Source organism: Oncorhynchus mykiss, chromosome 6, assembly GCF_013265735.2.
Source record: "Oncorhynchus mykiss isolate Arlee chromosome 6, USDA_OmykA_1.1, whole genome shotgun sequence".
Lineage (NCBI taxonomy): Eukaryota > Metazoa > Chordata > Actinopteri > Salmoniformes > Salmonidae > Oncorhynchus > Oncorhynchus mykiss.
In genome coordinates this window covers 77966291-77982443 of record NC_048570.1, presented here as the reverse complement: position 1 = coordinate 77982443, position 16153 = coordinate 77966291, and the positions used below count along the sequence as shown (strand labels likewise).

Here is a 16153-nt window from a genome sequence, read left to right as displayed (position 1 = left end):
CTTTTCAGTCTCCTGAGAGGGAAAAGGTTTTGTCGTGCCCTCTTCATGACTGTCTTGGTATGTTTGGCCCATGATAGTTTGTTGGTGATGTGGACACCAAGGAACTTGAAACTCTCGACTCGCTCCACTACAGCTCCGTCAATGTAATGGGGGCCTGTTCGGCCCGCCTTTTCCTGTAGTCCACAATCAACTCCTTTGTCTTGCTCACATTGCGGTTGAGGTTGTGGTCCTGGGACCACACTGCCAGTTTTCTGACCTCCTCCCTATAGGCCGTCTCATCATTGTCGGTGATCAGGCCTACCACTGTTGTGTTGTCAGCAAATTTAATGATGGTGTTGGAATCGTGTTTGGCCACGCAGTCGTGGGTGAACAGGGAATACAGGAGTGGACTAAGTAAACACCCCCGAGGGGCCCCAGTGTTAAGGATCAGCGTGGCAGATGTGTTGTTGCCTACTCTTACCACCTGGGGGCGGACTGTCAGGAAGTCCAGGATCCAGTTGCAGAGGGAGGTGTTTAGTCCCCAGAGTCCTTAGCTTAGTGATGAGCTTCGTGGGAACTATGGTGTTGAAAGCTGAGCTGTAGTCAATGAACAGCATTCTCACATACAGTAGGTGTTCCTTTTGTGAGAAAGGGCAGTGTGGAGTACGATTGAGATTGCGTCAACTGTGGATCTGTTGGGGCGGTAAGCAAATTGTAGCGGGTCTAGGGTGTCCGGGAGGATGCTGTTGATGTGAGCCATGACCAGTCTTTCAAAGCACTTCATGGCTACCGACGTGAGTGCCACGGGGCGGTAATCATTTAGGCAGGTTATCTTCACTTCCTTGGATACAGGGACTATGGTGGTCTGCTTGAAACATGGTGGTATTACAGACTCAGTCAGGGAGAGGATGAAAATGTCAGTGAAGACACTTAACAGTTGGTCCGCGCATGCTTTGAGTATACGTCCTGGTAATCCGTCTGGCCCAGCGGCTTTGTGAATGTGGACCTGTTTAAAGGTTTTGTTCACATTGGCTACCGAGAGCGTTATCACACAGTCATCCAGAACAGCTGGTGCTCTCATGCATGCTTCAGTGTACTTAATAAAAGGCATTTAGCTCGTCTGGTAGGCTCGTGTCACTGGGCAGCTCGCGTCTGGGTTTCCCTTTGTAATCTGCTATGGAGATGAAGATATACTGATTGAGAGGACTGAAGTGGGATTGTGGATATTTTTGATATATACATAAATTGTTCAATTACTGTCATCTAAAAAATAAAGACAATTATATCCAAATTCACAAGTAATATTCTTCAGAATTCTGAATGACTGAAGTATTTTTCATCACAGTTAATTTTTCTTCAAGGTTTTAAGAACATCTTGAGCTACCTAGGAGAAAGTTATTTAAATGGACTGTTCCATTTTGTTGTTATTATCTACCCTCATCCCTTTTTCCCTGGAAAAAAACCTGTGTTTTCTGCGACAACAATAGGCCATCGTTAACTATAGTGGTGTTTTTCATGAACAACAGCAGCTGCCCAGTAGAGCAGAGGAATGCTAGCCCGCTGTGCTGAGGCGCTGTGTGCTAGCTTTGATGTGCGCTAATGATGGAGAACGGCGTAGAAGGAGGGTGGTTAGGATTACAGTAGGTTATGGTTATGGTTAGTAAAGGGTGATTACAGCACCACAGTGAGTGGCAGAGGAGCACTGTGCAGTACAGTTGTAGGATCTTCACCAGCTACAGCAGAAAAATAATCCTGCAGCAACAGGAAATGTGAATTAATATGTGGATTATAATTCATGAACATGCTTGTAGGGGTTGATACCTTTTTCTTTAGGGCAAATTTCAAAGTGGAAATTACAAACTTTAGAAGCCTTTTTAAAACTCAAATACACTATAGGTTTGCTGTGCAGGAAAATGATCAGCAACAAAAGAGTGATCAAATTAAGATCCTACATCTGTACAGAGGAGGGGGGCCACCAATTGGACAATCAAACTGACACAAAATTGGCACAAAAGGTGGATCCAGAAACAGGGCAGACAGAAACAGCAACAGGTGAACATTATTTGGATACAGGTATAACAAGGCAAAGTGACAAATATATACAACATAATTGCACATCAGGTCATGACTTTCTTCAGAGAGTTGTGTTATGTAGGTGTTGTTTTTGTGCATGCTGTTAATTCCTCAAGTCAAGCTATTATACATTACAGTGACACTCTCCTGAAGACTTAGGGTTAGTCCCAAATTGCATCCTATTCCCTGTATGGTGCACTACTTTTGATCAGGGCCCAAAGGGTTCATTCAATAGGGGATAATGTGCCATTTGGGACACAGTCTTTGAGGACTGTTTGTCTTTCAACAGAAGCTAATACACTGTAGCAGCCCAATCAGGAGTGAGGGGATTCATTGTTACCGGGCAAGCTAGAGGCTGTGGAAAACACACAGTCATTCCCTACATAAAGGACTGCCAACTCCCACTTTAAAATAGCCCCGTTTGTTGTTACATGTCTCTCATAGCTCTAACCCAAGGGGCTCTAGTAGAATAATACAGCTAACCCTACCCTACCAGCAGTGCTATGCTATAGCCACTCAGGGAGACAACTGTAGCTGTAGCTAGTGGGGTTGTGTCCTAAAATGGTACCCTATCCCTGTAATAGTACACTACTTTTGACCAGAGCCCTATGGGGAACACAGGGTAATGTGTAAGCCACATGGGACAGCAGAGCAGAGTACACTCTATAGGGCATTATTTGTATGCATTTTTCTCAGTCTAAAATCATATGTTTAACAGTTCTAAATACAGGAGCTTGGTCACCACTTCTATCAACGGAAGCATTGATGTGATGTGAAGTAACACATTGCCTACAGATTTACAGAAATAAATGGTTTTGAGAAAATATTGTCATGTAACATGAATGTATAGAAGAAATGTATAGTGGAAAGTCCCCTAATCAACACAGCCAACTAGCCATCCTTATTCTACTACAAATCAGTAACTGACACCGGTCTGCAAGCCATCCTTTACACTTCAGTTTCCCTTCATGATACATTCTTTTGACTGACTCTTTATCTGTCACTGGTCTCAGGGTTCAAATTAGCAGTCCAGCTGTCCAGAGCCCATCGGTCATCACTCAGTCCACACACACAGAATCAGCTGTCTGCAGAGTGGGTGTTTATCTCTATGAGGTCAAGACTATCTATGAAGCATGTGGGACAGAATGACAGGAATGGACACTGTTCTCCTGAAGACAGGCTGGGAAGACCCAGGAAGGAAAACAATGATACTCCCCTCACGTAATCTACTGTTCTGTTCTGTACTGTACCGTTCAGTATGAGGCTAACTGTTTTCTGTATAGAAGACAAAACTAAAGATTCCTTCAATAGTGGATTAGATTACAGCAAGACAACAATACTGTAGGACATGATGATAATGCTGATGCAGACATTCACTCAGACACACTCTCTCACACACATTCACTCAAACACACTATTTCACACACACAAATTCTCACAACTAATTCGGTCATGCGCAAATGCAGCCTTGCCAGATATTGTATAGTGGATAAACTGACTGGCTGACTGACTAGAACTGACTGACTCCTAGGTAGCTACCACTCTAGTGGAAGGCTTCTCTGGTACAATGGCCACAGTGTGTAGTCCAGTCCAGACCAGCTCTGGAGAGAGCAGGGCGATCAGCCTGGAACAGAGTTAGCACTGTGACTGTGGCTGTCTCCCTCCTCTCCTCCACCCTCTCTACCCAACCATACCAGACTCACACATCTCTTCCCTCCATCACACCATCTATGATAGCCTCCTTTACTTCAACAATCTCCTCCCTCACTTCACCTCACCAACAACTCCTCCTTTTCCTACAAACACATACGCAACACGCCACCCAAGATAATAATATACATTTTTACTAGTTCCTAGTCATCTGTTTCCATCTCACTTCCTAGATGTTATTCTTCCTGTCAGTGGGAAATGGTGACATAGCTCTCTCTGTCTATCTCTCTCTCTGGAAACCTCACTGCCCGAGAGAGAAAGACAGAGAGAGAGATTAAGAGGAAGAAGAAGGGGAGAGTTCACAGTCATCTCAAAACAGGGATGTGCAGAAAGAGAGAGCTCAACAGGCTTGGAGAACCATTCCAGGTCATTTCATGCCATCAGCTGTTTTATTCATTCAGGAGCCCCTCTTATGGACAAAACATGAACTGCCAGTAATAACACATAACAGCTGTGTTTTTGCAAACTGGGTTAAATTGAGGTTGCCTGTGAACACTAGATTGTGAACACTAGATTGTAAACACTAGATTCTGAACACTAGATTGTGAACACTAGATTGTAAACACTAGATTCTGAACACTAGATTGTGAACACTAGATTGTGAACACTAGATTGTAAACACTAGATTCTGAACACTAGATTGTGAACACTAGATTGTGAACACTAGATTGTAAACACTAGATTGTGAGCACTAGATTGTAAACACTAGATTCTGAACACTAGATTGTGAACACTAGATTGTGAACACTAGATTGTAAACACTAGATTCTGAACACTAGATTGTGAACACTAGATTGTAAACACTAGATTCTGAACACTAGATTGTGAACACTAGATTGTGAACACTAGATTGTAAACACTAGATTCTGAACACTAGATTGTAAACACTAGATTGTGAACACTAGATTGTGAACACTAGATTGTAAACACTAGATTGTGAGCACTAGATTGTAAACACTAGATTGTAAACACTAGATTGTAAACACTAGATTGTGAGCACTAGATTGTAAACACTAGATTCTGAACACTAGATTGTGAACACTAGATTGTGAACACTAGATTGTAAACACTAGATTCTGAACACTAGATTGTAAACACTAGATTGTGAGGACTAGATTGTAAACACTAGATTCTGAACACTAGATTGTGAACACTAGATTCTGAACACTAGATTGTAAACACTAGATTCTGAACACTAGATTGTGAACACTAGATTGTAAACACTAGATTCTGAACACTAGATTGTAAACACTAGATTGTGAGGACTAGATTGTAAACACTAGATTCTGAACACTAGATTGTGAACACTAGATTCTGAACACTAGATTGTAAACACTAGATTCTGAACACTAGATTGTGAACACTAGATTGTAAACACTAGATTCTGAACACTAGATTGTAAACACTAGATTCTGAACACTAGATTGTGAACACTAGATTGTAAACACTAGATTGTGAGCACTAGATTGTAAACACTAGATTGTGAACACTAGATTGTAAACACTACATTGTGAACACTAGATTGTGAACACTAGATTCTGAACACTAGATTGTAAACACTAGTTTGTGAACACTAGATTGTAAACACTAGATTGTGAACACTAGATTGTGAACACTAGATTGTAAACACTAGATTCTGAACACTAGATTGTGAACACTAGATTGTAAACACTAGATTCTGAACACTAGATTGTGAACACTAGATTGTAAACACTAGATTGTGAGCACTAGATTGTAAACACTAGATTGTGAACACTAGATTGTAAACACTAGATTCTGAACACTAGATTGTGAACACTAGATTGTGAACACTAGATTGTGAACACTAGATTGTGAGCACTAGATTGTAAACACTAGATTCTGAACACTAGATTGTGAACACTAGATTGTGAACACTAGATTGTAAACACTAGATTCTGAACACTAGATTGTGAACACTAGATTGTAAACACTAGATTCTGAACACTAGATTGTGAACACTAGATTGTGAACACTAGATTGTAAACACTAGATTCTGAACACTAGATTGTAAACACTAGATTCTGAACACTAGATTGTGAACACTAGATTATAAACACTAGATTGTGAGCACTAGATTGTAAACACTAGATTGTAAACACTAGATTGTAAACACTAGATTGTGAGCACTAGATTGTAAACACTAGATTCTGAACACTAGATTGTGAACACTAGATTGTGAACACTAGATTGTAAACACTAGATTCTGAACACTAGATTGTAAACACTAGATTGTGAGGACTAGATTGTAAACACTAGATTCTGAACACTAGATTGTGAACACTAGATTCTGAACACTAGATTGTAAACACTAGATTCTGAACACTAGATTGTGAACACTAGATTGTAAACACTAGATTCTGAACACTAGATTGTAAACACTAGATTGTGAGGACTAGATTGTAAACACTAGATTCTGAACACTAGATTGTGAACACTAGATTCTGAACACTAGATTGTAAACACTAGATTCTGAACACTAGATTGTGAACACTAGATTGTAAACACTAGATTCTGAACACTAGATTGTAAACACTAGATTCTGAACACTAGATTGTAAACACTAGATTGTGAGGACTAGATTGTAAACACTAGATTCTGAACACTAGATTGTGAACACTAGATTGTGAACACTAGATTGTAAACACTAGATTCTGAACACTAGATTGTGAACACTAGATTGTAAACACTAGATTCTGAACACTAGATTGTGAACACTAGATTGTGAACACTAGATTGTAAACACTAGATTCTGAACACTAGATTCTGAACACTAGATTGTGAACACTATATTGTAAACACTAGATTCTGAACACTAGATTGTGAACACTAGATTGTAAACACTAGATTGTGAGCACTAGATTGTAAACACTAGATTGTGAACACTAGATTGTAAACACTAGATTGTGAACACTAGATTGTGAACACTAGATTCTGAACACTAGATTGTAAACACTAGATTGTGAACACTAGATTGTGAACACTAGATTGTGAACACTAGATTGTAAACACTAGATTGTGAACACTAGATTGTGAACACTAGATTGTAAACACTAGATTCTGAACACTAGATTGTGAACACTAGATTGTAAACACTAGATTGTGAACACTAGATTGTAAACACTAGATTGTGAACACTAGATTGTGAACACTAGATTGTAAACACTAGATTGTGAACACTAGATTGTAAACACTAGATTGTGAACACTAGATTGTGAACACTAGATTGTAAACACTAGATTGTAAACACTAGATTGTGAGCACTAGATTGTAAACACTAGATTGTGAACACTAGATTGTAAACACTAGATTGTGAACACTAGATTGTGAACACTAGATTCTGAACACTAGATTGTAAACACTAGATTGTGAACACTAGATTGTAAACACTAGATTGTGAACACTAGATTGTAAACACTAGATTGTGAACACTAGATTGTGAACACTAGATTGTAAACACTAGATTGTAAACACTAGATTGTGAGGACTAGATTGTAAACACTAGATTGTAAACACTAGATTGTGAACACTAGATTGTAAACACTAGATTGTGAACACTAGATTGTGAACACTAGATTGTAAACACTAGATTGTAAACACTAGATTGTGAGCACTAGATTGTAAACACTAGATTGTAAACACTAGATTGTGAACACTAGATTTGCTTTGTTTCACTTGTATTTCAGTTTGTTCCCAGGCCAAAATCCAACAAAACAAGTCATGAATGAATTCCATACCAATTTCATTCCAAAGATGTCCCATAATTCCAGGGTGTTTGAGATTATGATGATGATATCAGTCCTGTGGTCTAGTGGAGAATATCTCTACGGCATAGGTTCCCGCCACATGCAGGGACACAGTCACAAAGATGTGCACCACAAACGTACACACACGCATTCTCCCTGCCCACGCTTTCTCCCTGCCCACGCATTCTCCCTGCCCACGCTTTCTCCCTGCCCACGCTTTCTCCCTGCCCACGCATTCTCCCTGCCCACGCTTTCTCCCTGCCCACGCATTCTCCCTGCCCACGCATTCTCCCTGCCCATAAAACTGCTCAACCAATAGTAACTATCTTGGAAACAATAGTAATTCATTCCAGGCCAGAACATTGAGCACCCACTTCCTCTATAACTCAGTACTGTGTACACGCCCGGTGATGGAGGTGTATTCACTACCCTGGCAGTAATGGATGGAAGGCCATGCAGGGGTAGGTTTGTGTGCCCAGCCGGCCAGCCTGTGATGGTGGTGTATTCATTACCCTGGCAGTAATGGATGGAAGGCCAGGCAGGGGTAGGTCTGTGTGCCCGGCCGGCCAGCCTGTGATGGGGGTGTATTCATTACCCTGGCAGTAATGGATGGAAGGCCATGCAGGGGTAGGTCTGTGTGCCCAGCTGGCCAGCCTGTGATGGTGGTGTATTCATTACCCTGGCATTAATGGAAGGAAGGACAGGCAGGGGTAGGTCTGTGTGCCCGGCCAGCCAGCCTGTGGTTTTGTGTGGGTGCTTCATTATGAGGCAGCTCCCTTTTATTAAAGCTCTCCTTTCTCTCCCTCATACAGCAGACTCACGCTTGGTCGGTTCCCATGTCAGCCTTGCATATCAGCAGTCTCATATAATCCTGCCCCCCGGCTACAAACTCCTCTCCTCTCCACCTAGGAGTGGTTTATCCACTTTCTCGCACTTGATACAGAAGCGATTTGAGAAACTGAAAGAGGGAAAAGAAAGAAAAGGGAAAAAAAGCTGTTTCTCACTGGTTTAACAGCCTGCTCAACCCCTGTGTGTGAAAAGAAATAAACGCTATGCACAAAGAGTGCTCCATCTTTTGTCAGATGGAACACTTGAGGCCTAAGCAGGGCTGGTCCCCCTGCCTCTCCGCCCCCTCTACCCCCTCCTCCTCACCCCCCACCCTCGCCCTCCAATTATGTTCCCTTTGTCACCACAGACATATTTGGCATGAGGGGGCTCATGATGGGGTAATCTTCTTGAGTCTGTCATGAATCTCTGAAATCCCACGATAACACCCCACAGAAAATTCCCTGAGCTGTCAAAAATAGGCTGGAAAACTGTCTTCAAGAAAAGGAAATCTACCAGGTAGGTTGGAGGATTGCCATGGTAAACATACAACCAGCTGTTCTGTCTCAGCCAGCCCCCAGGACAATGTAAAGCATTCCCACAACTTCTCCTCAGGTCACACTCATAACAACACACTATAGAAAACATCTCAGTTGTCTGTCTGTTCTTCCAAGCAGTTCTTAGTTAACAAGACAACTATGTTGTTCTACTTTGTAAAGAGTTGAGAGGAACAGTTGTCTGAGAAAGAGCGAGAGAGAGAGAGACTCACCATCAGAGCTGACAGTGTCTAGATGTCCAGGGTGTCCCCCCTGTCCTGTGTCTCTGTAGTCCACCCAGTTAATTCCTTCCAGACTGTCATAGTTGGACGTAGCGCTGTCCTCTACCGGTACCACTGTGAAATGGGGCATGTTTTCATATGCTGGTTAGGCCCTGATGCTAATAATCCCCAGTATCTCCGGAAAGGCTTTCAGCAGCTAGCGGTTAGTGCTGTCCTGCCAACCTTGATCAGCCAGCTCAACTCCCAGGCAGTCAGTCAGTCCTACTAATCTCAGCAGCATTCCACTACCCTGCGCTCACTTCCTCTGAGCACATTACCATACCATAGCCCTGCCCCCTCTACCAGCCCCGACCAGGCCGGCCTCCTGGGCTGCTTGTGTGAATAAAAGAGGTGCTGCCTGTCATGTAGCCTGGGATACACAGTCTGGCAGGGGAGGAGAGGACTCTGAGACACAGTCAGTGTCCCACTGTCGTCAGCACCACTGACTGATAGCATATACTCAGTGGTCATATACTGAGAGAGAGGGAGAAAAGAGGGACAGCAGGGAGACCCATTCCATGGATATGTTGTTAATTAACTCTCTCCACACTGAACACTGTCTCTCTCTCTCTCTCTCTCACACACACACACACACACACACACACACACACACACACACACACACACACACACACACACACACACACACACACACACACACACACACACTCAGACAGGCAGACAAACAGTCCTCTGTGTATGTGGGTCTTTACCAAAACACACACACAACTCTGAGACGTGGCAGTTTGGAAAATAATCAAATAAACCACGTGTTTGAGAGAGAGAGAGAGAGAGTGCGAGAGAGAGACGAGAGAGAAAAGAGAGAGAGAGAGATAAAGAGAGTCGAGAGAGGGAGTGAGAGAGAGAGAGCGAGACGGAGAGAGACGAGAGAGAATGAGAGAGAGAGAGAGATAAAAAGAGAGACGCAAGAGAAAAGAGAGAGAGAGAGATAAAGAGAGTCGAGAGAGGGAGTGAGAGAGAGAGAGCGAGACGGAGAGAGACGAGAGGGAGTGAGAGAGAGAGAAAGTGTGTAACACAAACCCTGCGTTTGGCATAAGCAGAGGAAAATATGACACAGGGAACTACCCAACTCTCCCCCTCCTATTCTTACAAACAACATAATGCTGATGTCATATCAGCCTTTGACCTGAGGAACAGACAGCAACATACTCTGTATTCCTAAACTGTATAGGCCTACAGTATAAATTATACTGCTTTCCTTTTAGGCCTTATAGCTGTAATACAATACAGTAAAATTATACAGTACAATTACTGTATACAGTAAAATAAACATGAACGGAATCTTTACAAAAGAATCTTTACAGCGTCTTTACCACAACGACCCAACCCAAAGCATCAGTAACAGACTGCAGCTGGAAGAAAAACCTCATGTGCTCTCATGTCTTTGGCACTCCTCCCTAGAGCTGTATGGTTTGTTTTAACTTTCTAATCATTGTTTTTTGTTTGACATAAATTTAAAGTGAAATGTAGGGTACTGTGGCATTAAAGTAACAATGTAAATTATAGGTAAGAGAATGTTGGCCTCCTGTAAATATAAATAACCATCTAATACATTTTTACCCATAATCCAGAACAGGCCATTTTAGTTGTGAGTTTCATGGAATCTATTTAAGATATCAGGGGAACCAACCTTAAATAACGTCATCTCTTTCCTTCCCTCTTTCACTGAGAGCCAGAAGTCCCCAGGAAGACAGATCACAGGGCCTACAGCAGCCTGTAATTACAGAGGCCCATTAAACGTCCTATTTTAAGTCATTTGAGCTCTACTCTTCTGCTCTCTTTGGACTTCTGGGGCCTCTGTAGAAAACGGTGTCACAGTTGGTAGAGCATGGCACTTACAAGTTGCAATACCAGGGTTATGGGTTCAATTCTCGTTGGGGTCACTCAAGACTCACCCGTACGGATATGTTTGTGCTCCCTCAATACTGTAAGTCACTTTGAATAAAAACATCTGCTAAATGGCACATACTATTATTATTATATTATGTAGTGGGTGTCATGGGTTTACATATTTACCCTCTTCTATCTTATTGCACAACAGCCAAACTGACTGTTTTCCGTTTATGGTTCACAGTTCAATGACTGTGTTAGGAAATGAAACAGTCTGACTTTCTTGTGTAATCCAGGCAATGTTGGCAATGTCACATATCGTACTTTGGCCTGCCTAGTAACAGTAACAATAATAAGCAGGACAGTTCAATATACAGTACATTGTGTCTTTAAGTTCAATTCAGTAATACAGAATCTGTTTCAATAGACCTTTTTGGGTCCAAATATCAGACCTGGGTCCAAATATCAGACCTGGGTCCAAATATCAGACCTGGGTCCAAATATCAGACCTGGGTCCAAATATTATTACAAATATCTCAATGACTTTCACATACATTCGAAGTAAGTATTCCGATATATTTGATTTGAAAAGACAATTAGTTGAACATGTTTATGTATTTGGAAAGACACTTGGAAAGTATTTGAAATACTCAAATACACTCCCATGCAGGTATTTGAAAATAGTATTTGAAATAAGTATTTGAAAATCCTGTCAAATACAATTTGGCAGACTTTTTGGTTTTTACAAGTAACTATTAAAATACTCATATAAAAGTACTTGTTTGGGCTGTGTATTTGAACATATTTAATTACCAGATATCAGGTCTGCAAAATACACTTTGACAAAAACTGACTCCGAATGAAAGCGGTGGTCCTTTGTCGAACATTCGGTAGCACTTTACTTTACAGCATGGAATAAAGTTATTACATGGTAACAGTTTGGTAACAAGTTAGTTACTCACAGTTCATTCATTCAGTAGTATTACCCAGCCCTCTAAACTAATTGTCACCTCTGTGTCTCCCCAGCTCCCCATCAAACATTTCCCAGTTCTTCACACAGACTCTCTCTCTCTCGTCTTCACTGACAGAAGCCTTTGACGTAGTAGAGGAGATTTTTCCTAACTACTTGCCTACGTTGCACATACCATGCCTGTCCTGGAGTGTAATTGCCACCGGGATGCCAGTGAAAGGCCATATAAAGCTCTGGACTGCCCAGCCTCAGCCTGCCAAGCCCTAACCCAAGCCCTAACCCAAGCCCCAGCCACAGTCCCAGCCCCTGCTCCAGTCCCAGCCGCTGCTCCAGCCCCAGTCCCAGCCCTAACCCAAGCCCCAGCCACAGCCCCAGCCCCTGCTCCAGCCCCAACCACTGCCCCAGTCCCAGCCGCTGCTCCAGCCCCAGTCTCAGCCGCTGCTCCAGCCCCAGTCCCAGCCCCTGCTCCAGCCCCAACCACTGCTCCAGCCCCAGTCCCAGCTGCTGCTCCAGCCCCAGTCCCAGCCGCTGCTCCAGCCCCAACCACAGCTCCAGTCCCAGTCCCAGCCGCTGCTCCAGCCCCAACCACTGCTCCAGCCCCAGTCCCAGCCGCTGCTCCAGCCCCAACCACTGCTCCAGCCCCAGTCCCAGCCGCTGCTCCAGCCCCACCTCCTAGGCACAACCCCAGCTTCAGCCCACTGCTCACTGTGTACGGCACATTTCAAATTAATTCCACGGCGGGCCGAGTGTCTGCGGGTTTTTTGCTCTTTCCTTGTACTTGATTAATGAGGTCACTAATTAGTAAGGAACCCCCCTCACCTGGTTGTCTAGGACTTAATTGAAAGGAAAAAACAAAACCAGCAGACACAATGGAATGACTTTGACACCCCTGGTGTGCGGTAAGTGCAGCGTCAATGAACACTAAGTTTACTAGGGACAGACGCACTCAGCTCTCCCACTCACAGTGACCCAGTCATGGGGAAAAAGCTCCTGTAAACAGGGGTCAGCTTATTCACAGCAGGAAGTGACTTGACTAAAGGAGCTGCTGGACATAGTTCTCCACTGCACAACCTCTTGTATAGACCCAGTGTGGCGTTTCCTCAGGGTAGAGCAGAGCTATGAACGTGTGCTGTGTGATGTGGTGCAGATCAGGGGGATAGAGCAAGGCCACTGTTAACTTATGGTTAGAGTGCAAACAGAAGCGTTGAACAAGCAGCAAAGCCATGTGTTAAAAGCCACTTGATTAGTTGTCTGTGCCATCTTCTAGCGCCCTCTTTTGGATAAATAACAAAGTACAGTACCTTGACAATCATGAATGAGTTCTGTGCTTGACAGATATGTCTAAAGAAAAGCCCATACTAAAACAAACTATTGCGTTTAGACAACAAAGGCTTGTTTTATCATTAACAAGATTAAACAAACTCTGGGAATTATGTCATACAACTGACACTACAACTGACACTACCAACTTAGTGTAAATCCCATGTCACAACTTTAAGTTAAAGATGCAGTCTGGGATCTTAAGCACAACACATTTGTAACATATTGTATGAATTGGATTCCTAACATAATGTACGAATTGCAAAAAAAATTCAACAACATCTCATATGAAATGGATGACGTAATACACAATTGGATGACGTACTGTAGTACCTAAAAATGAGCACCACTTTCAAAGCTACTGTCTGAAACTATACAAAAGTTCTGGAGCATCACTTGAATGTTATGTGAGCTTACTAACCCATTGATCAAAATGCTGTTCATTATTGTTCTTGCCATTCTCCACCCCCGACTCCTAATTCGTCAATGGTCACTGCGGGAATAGGAAAGATCGCAATTGCATACTCCTCAAGTCCTCTCTCCTTGCCTCCTTCTCAAAACCCATTGGAGGAGAAGGTCAGAGGGGAGGAACCTCTGGCATCCTCATCCAATGGGTTTTGAGAAGGAGATGATGAGGAGAGAAGAAAGAGGACGCACAGAGTATGGAATTGAGATATTCCCATAGTCTACTGCCAGAACAATAAACAGGTGCGCAGTTCTAAATGAACCACTAGATGGAGGCATTTACATACACGTTATCATGTTAAAACCACACATCTGTTAGAGAAGAAAGGGTTTACTCACTCAACCACAGAGTATCTTTGACTCAACTCAACATGTATAGCAGTTAGATAGTAATATTTCTTTGAACTAGAAAATCTGGGACATTTAAGATGAACTTACCAATATGACCAATAATGCTCCTCGTTGACATTACAGAGCAGTGCAGTCAGGAGCTGACAATGAACAATAGATGGAGATGATGGTGTTATCCAGTATTAATATGTTTCATTCAGTAAAGAGTTATTGATAACAAAACACAGCCTGGGGAAATAATTATTCAAAAGATGAAGGATTGGGAATCTAGGAGAGGTCTAAATGTCACTGCATCATATTGGTTCTCATTGTTTTCTTAAATGAAATGGAACCTATACTTCAACATACAGTACATAAGAGAAAGTTGTGACAAAAGTAACAGCTCTACATCATAGCTGTGATTTGTCAGTTGATAACTGACAACATGATGTCTGTTGCCCTAGAACGATGCATGAAGAGTGTCTACTACCCAGATGCAATTTCTCTATCTCCATCTCTCTCACACACACACACACCTCCAGATGAATGATGGGGACCAGGGTGCTTCATTAAAAGCCTGCTGTTAGACAGACCGTGATTGCCAGCTGTGATTTCCACCTTCAATTGGATTTAACCTTTTAAAATGTACAGAGCCCATTTAATTTTAATCACAATTAAAATCAATTACATCACATTGTTGTTGTCTTGTCTGGTGTTGTTTTTCTCCTACTCTCTCTCTCTCTCTTTCTCAGTCTGTTCTGCATCTCTCTCGATATTACCGTATCCATTCCAACCCTACCTGAGGGTAAACCTGTCTGGTTAGATTGCAGGCGATCAGTGTTTGTAATCAGGTTTGGTCTCCTCTCCTGCAGAGATGTGGCTGGTCATTGGGGCTGTGGCTGGACCGAGCGGTCAGACAGATGAGAGGCCTCAGTGCTGGCCAGAGCCATAAAGAAAAGGTCATCCCTGACAGCAACAACAGGCTAATTGACACGCTGCAATTGAATGGCTTTTATTTATCTCACCAGGAAGGTAGGAGGAGTCAGATGGGCGCGTGTTCTCCTTTGTGCTGACGGCTTAATTATACAGACAACAAACACTGAAAGATGAACTTATGTGTGTTTCACCCTTTTCATGCCTGGAGGTTCCCACTAAAAACATGTGTGCCGAGTGTCTCTCAATCAATCTAGATGGGTGCTATACACTGTAAGTAGTAGGACACTCCTGTGATTGTAAAGGACAGTGACCTAGTGTCTATCTGAGTGTATACACATTTTGATTCATGTGTTGATATTTAAGATGGAGCCTATGTGTGACATCTATGCCCCCCTACAGAGTCCACCACCCCCCAGTCAGGCATTGCACATAGATGTGTGACATAGAGTCACCTAAAATATGATTGACACCCTTGATAAAGACGAGCAAACAAGACTGTATAAAATAAATGATATAAATACTGAGCTATATTATACGCTAAACAAACATTTTAAAATTATATAATTTTTTACTAATACAACTGCTCAGGAAATATATTTTGTTTAACAAAATAATTAATAAAATAATTCTCTAAAATATTTTTGGGAGCATGAAATATTCACTGAGTGTACAAAACATTAAGAACAGCTGCTGTTTCCATGACAGACAGACCAGGTGAATCCAGTTGAAAGTTATGATCCCTTATTGATGTCACTTGTTAAATCCACTTCAATCAGTGTAGATGAAGGGGAGGAGACAGGTTAAAGAAGGATTTTTAAGCCTTGAGACAACTGAGACATGGATTGTGTACGTGTGTCATTCAGAGGGTGAATGGACAAGACAAATCACTTAAGTACCTTTGAACAGGGTATGATAGTAGGAGCCAGGTTCACTGGTTTGTGTGAAGAACTGCATCGCTGCTGGGTTTTTCACGCTCAACGGTTACATTTTTTATTTTACCCCTTTTTCTCCAAAATGTCATGGTATCCAATTGATAGTTTACAGTCTTGTCACATCGCTGCAACTCCCGTACGGATTCGGGAGAGGCGAAGGTCGAGAGCCGTGCGTCCTTGA

The 16153-nt window shown here is 42.4% G+C and overlaps 1 protein-coding gene across 3 annotated transcripts in view; it reads right to left on the bottom strand.

The window, feature by feature from the left end:
* LOC110526617 (solute carrier family 12 member 4) overlaps nucleotides 1-14277 on the bottom strand; it is a 73981-nt gene extending 59704 nt beyond the window's left edge. The window contains exon 1 of one of the 3 annotated variants that reach the window (XM_036980998.1): nucleotides 14213-14277. In XM_036980998.1, the coding sequence (XP_036836893.1) occupies nucleotides 14213-14243 (31 nt within the window). In that variant the 5' untranslated portion in view covers nucleotides 14244-14277. Of the gene's footprint in view, nucleotides 1-9120; nucleotides 9615-14212 lie in introns of those variants that run through there. The other 2 variants (XM_036980997.1, XM_021607733.2) reach the window with 2 other exon arrangements.
* Between the last annotated feature and the right edge of the window lie 1876 nt (nucleotides 14278-16153).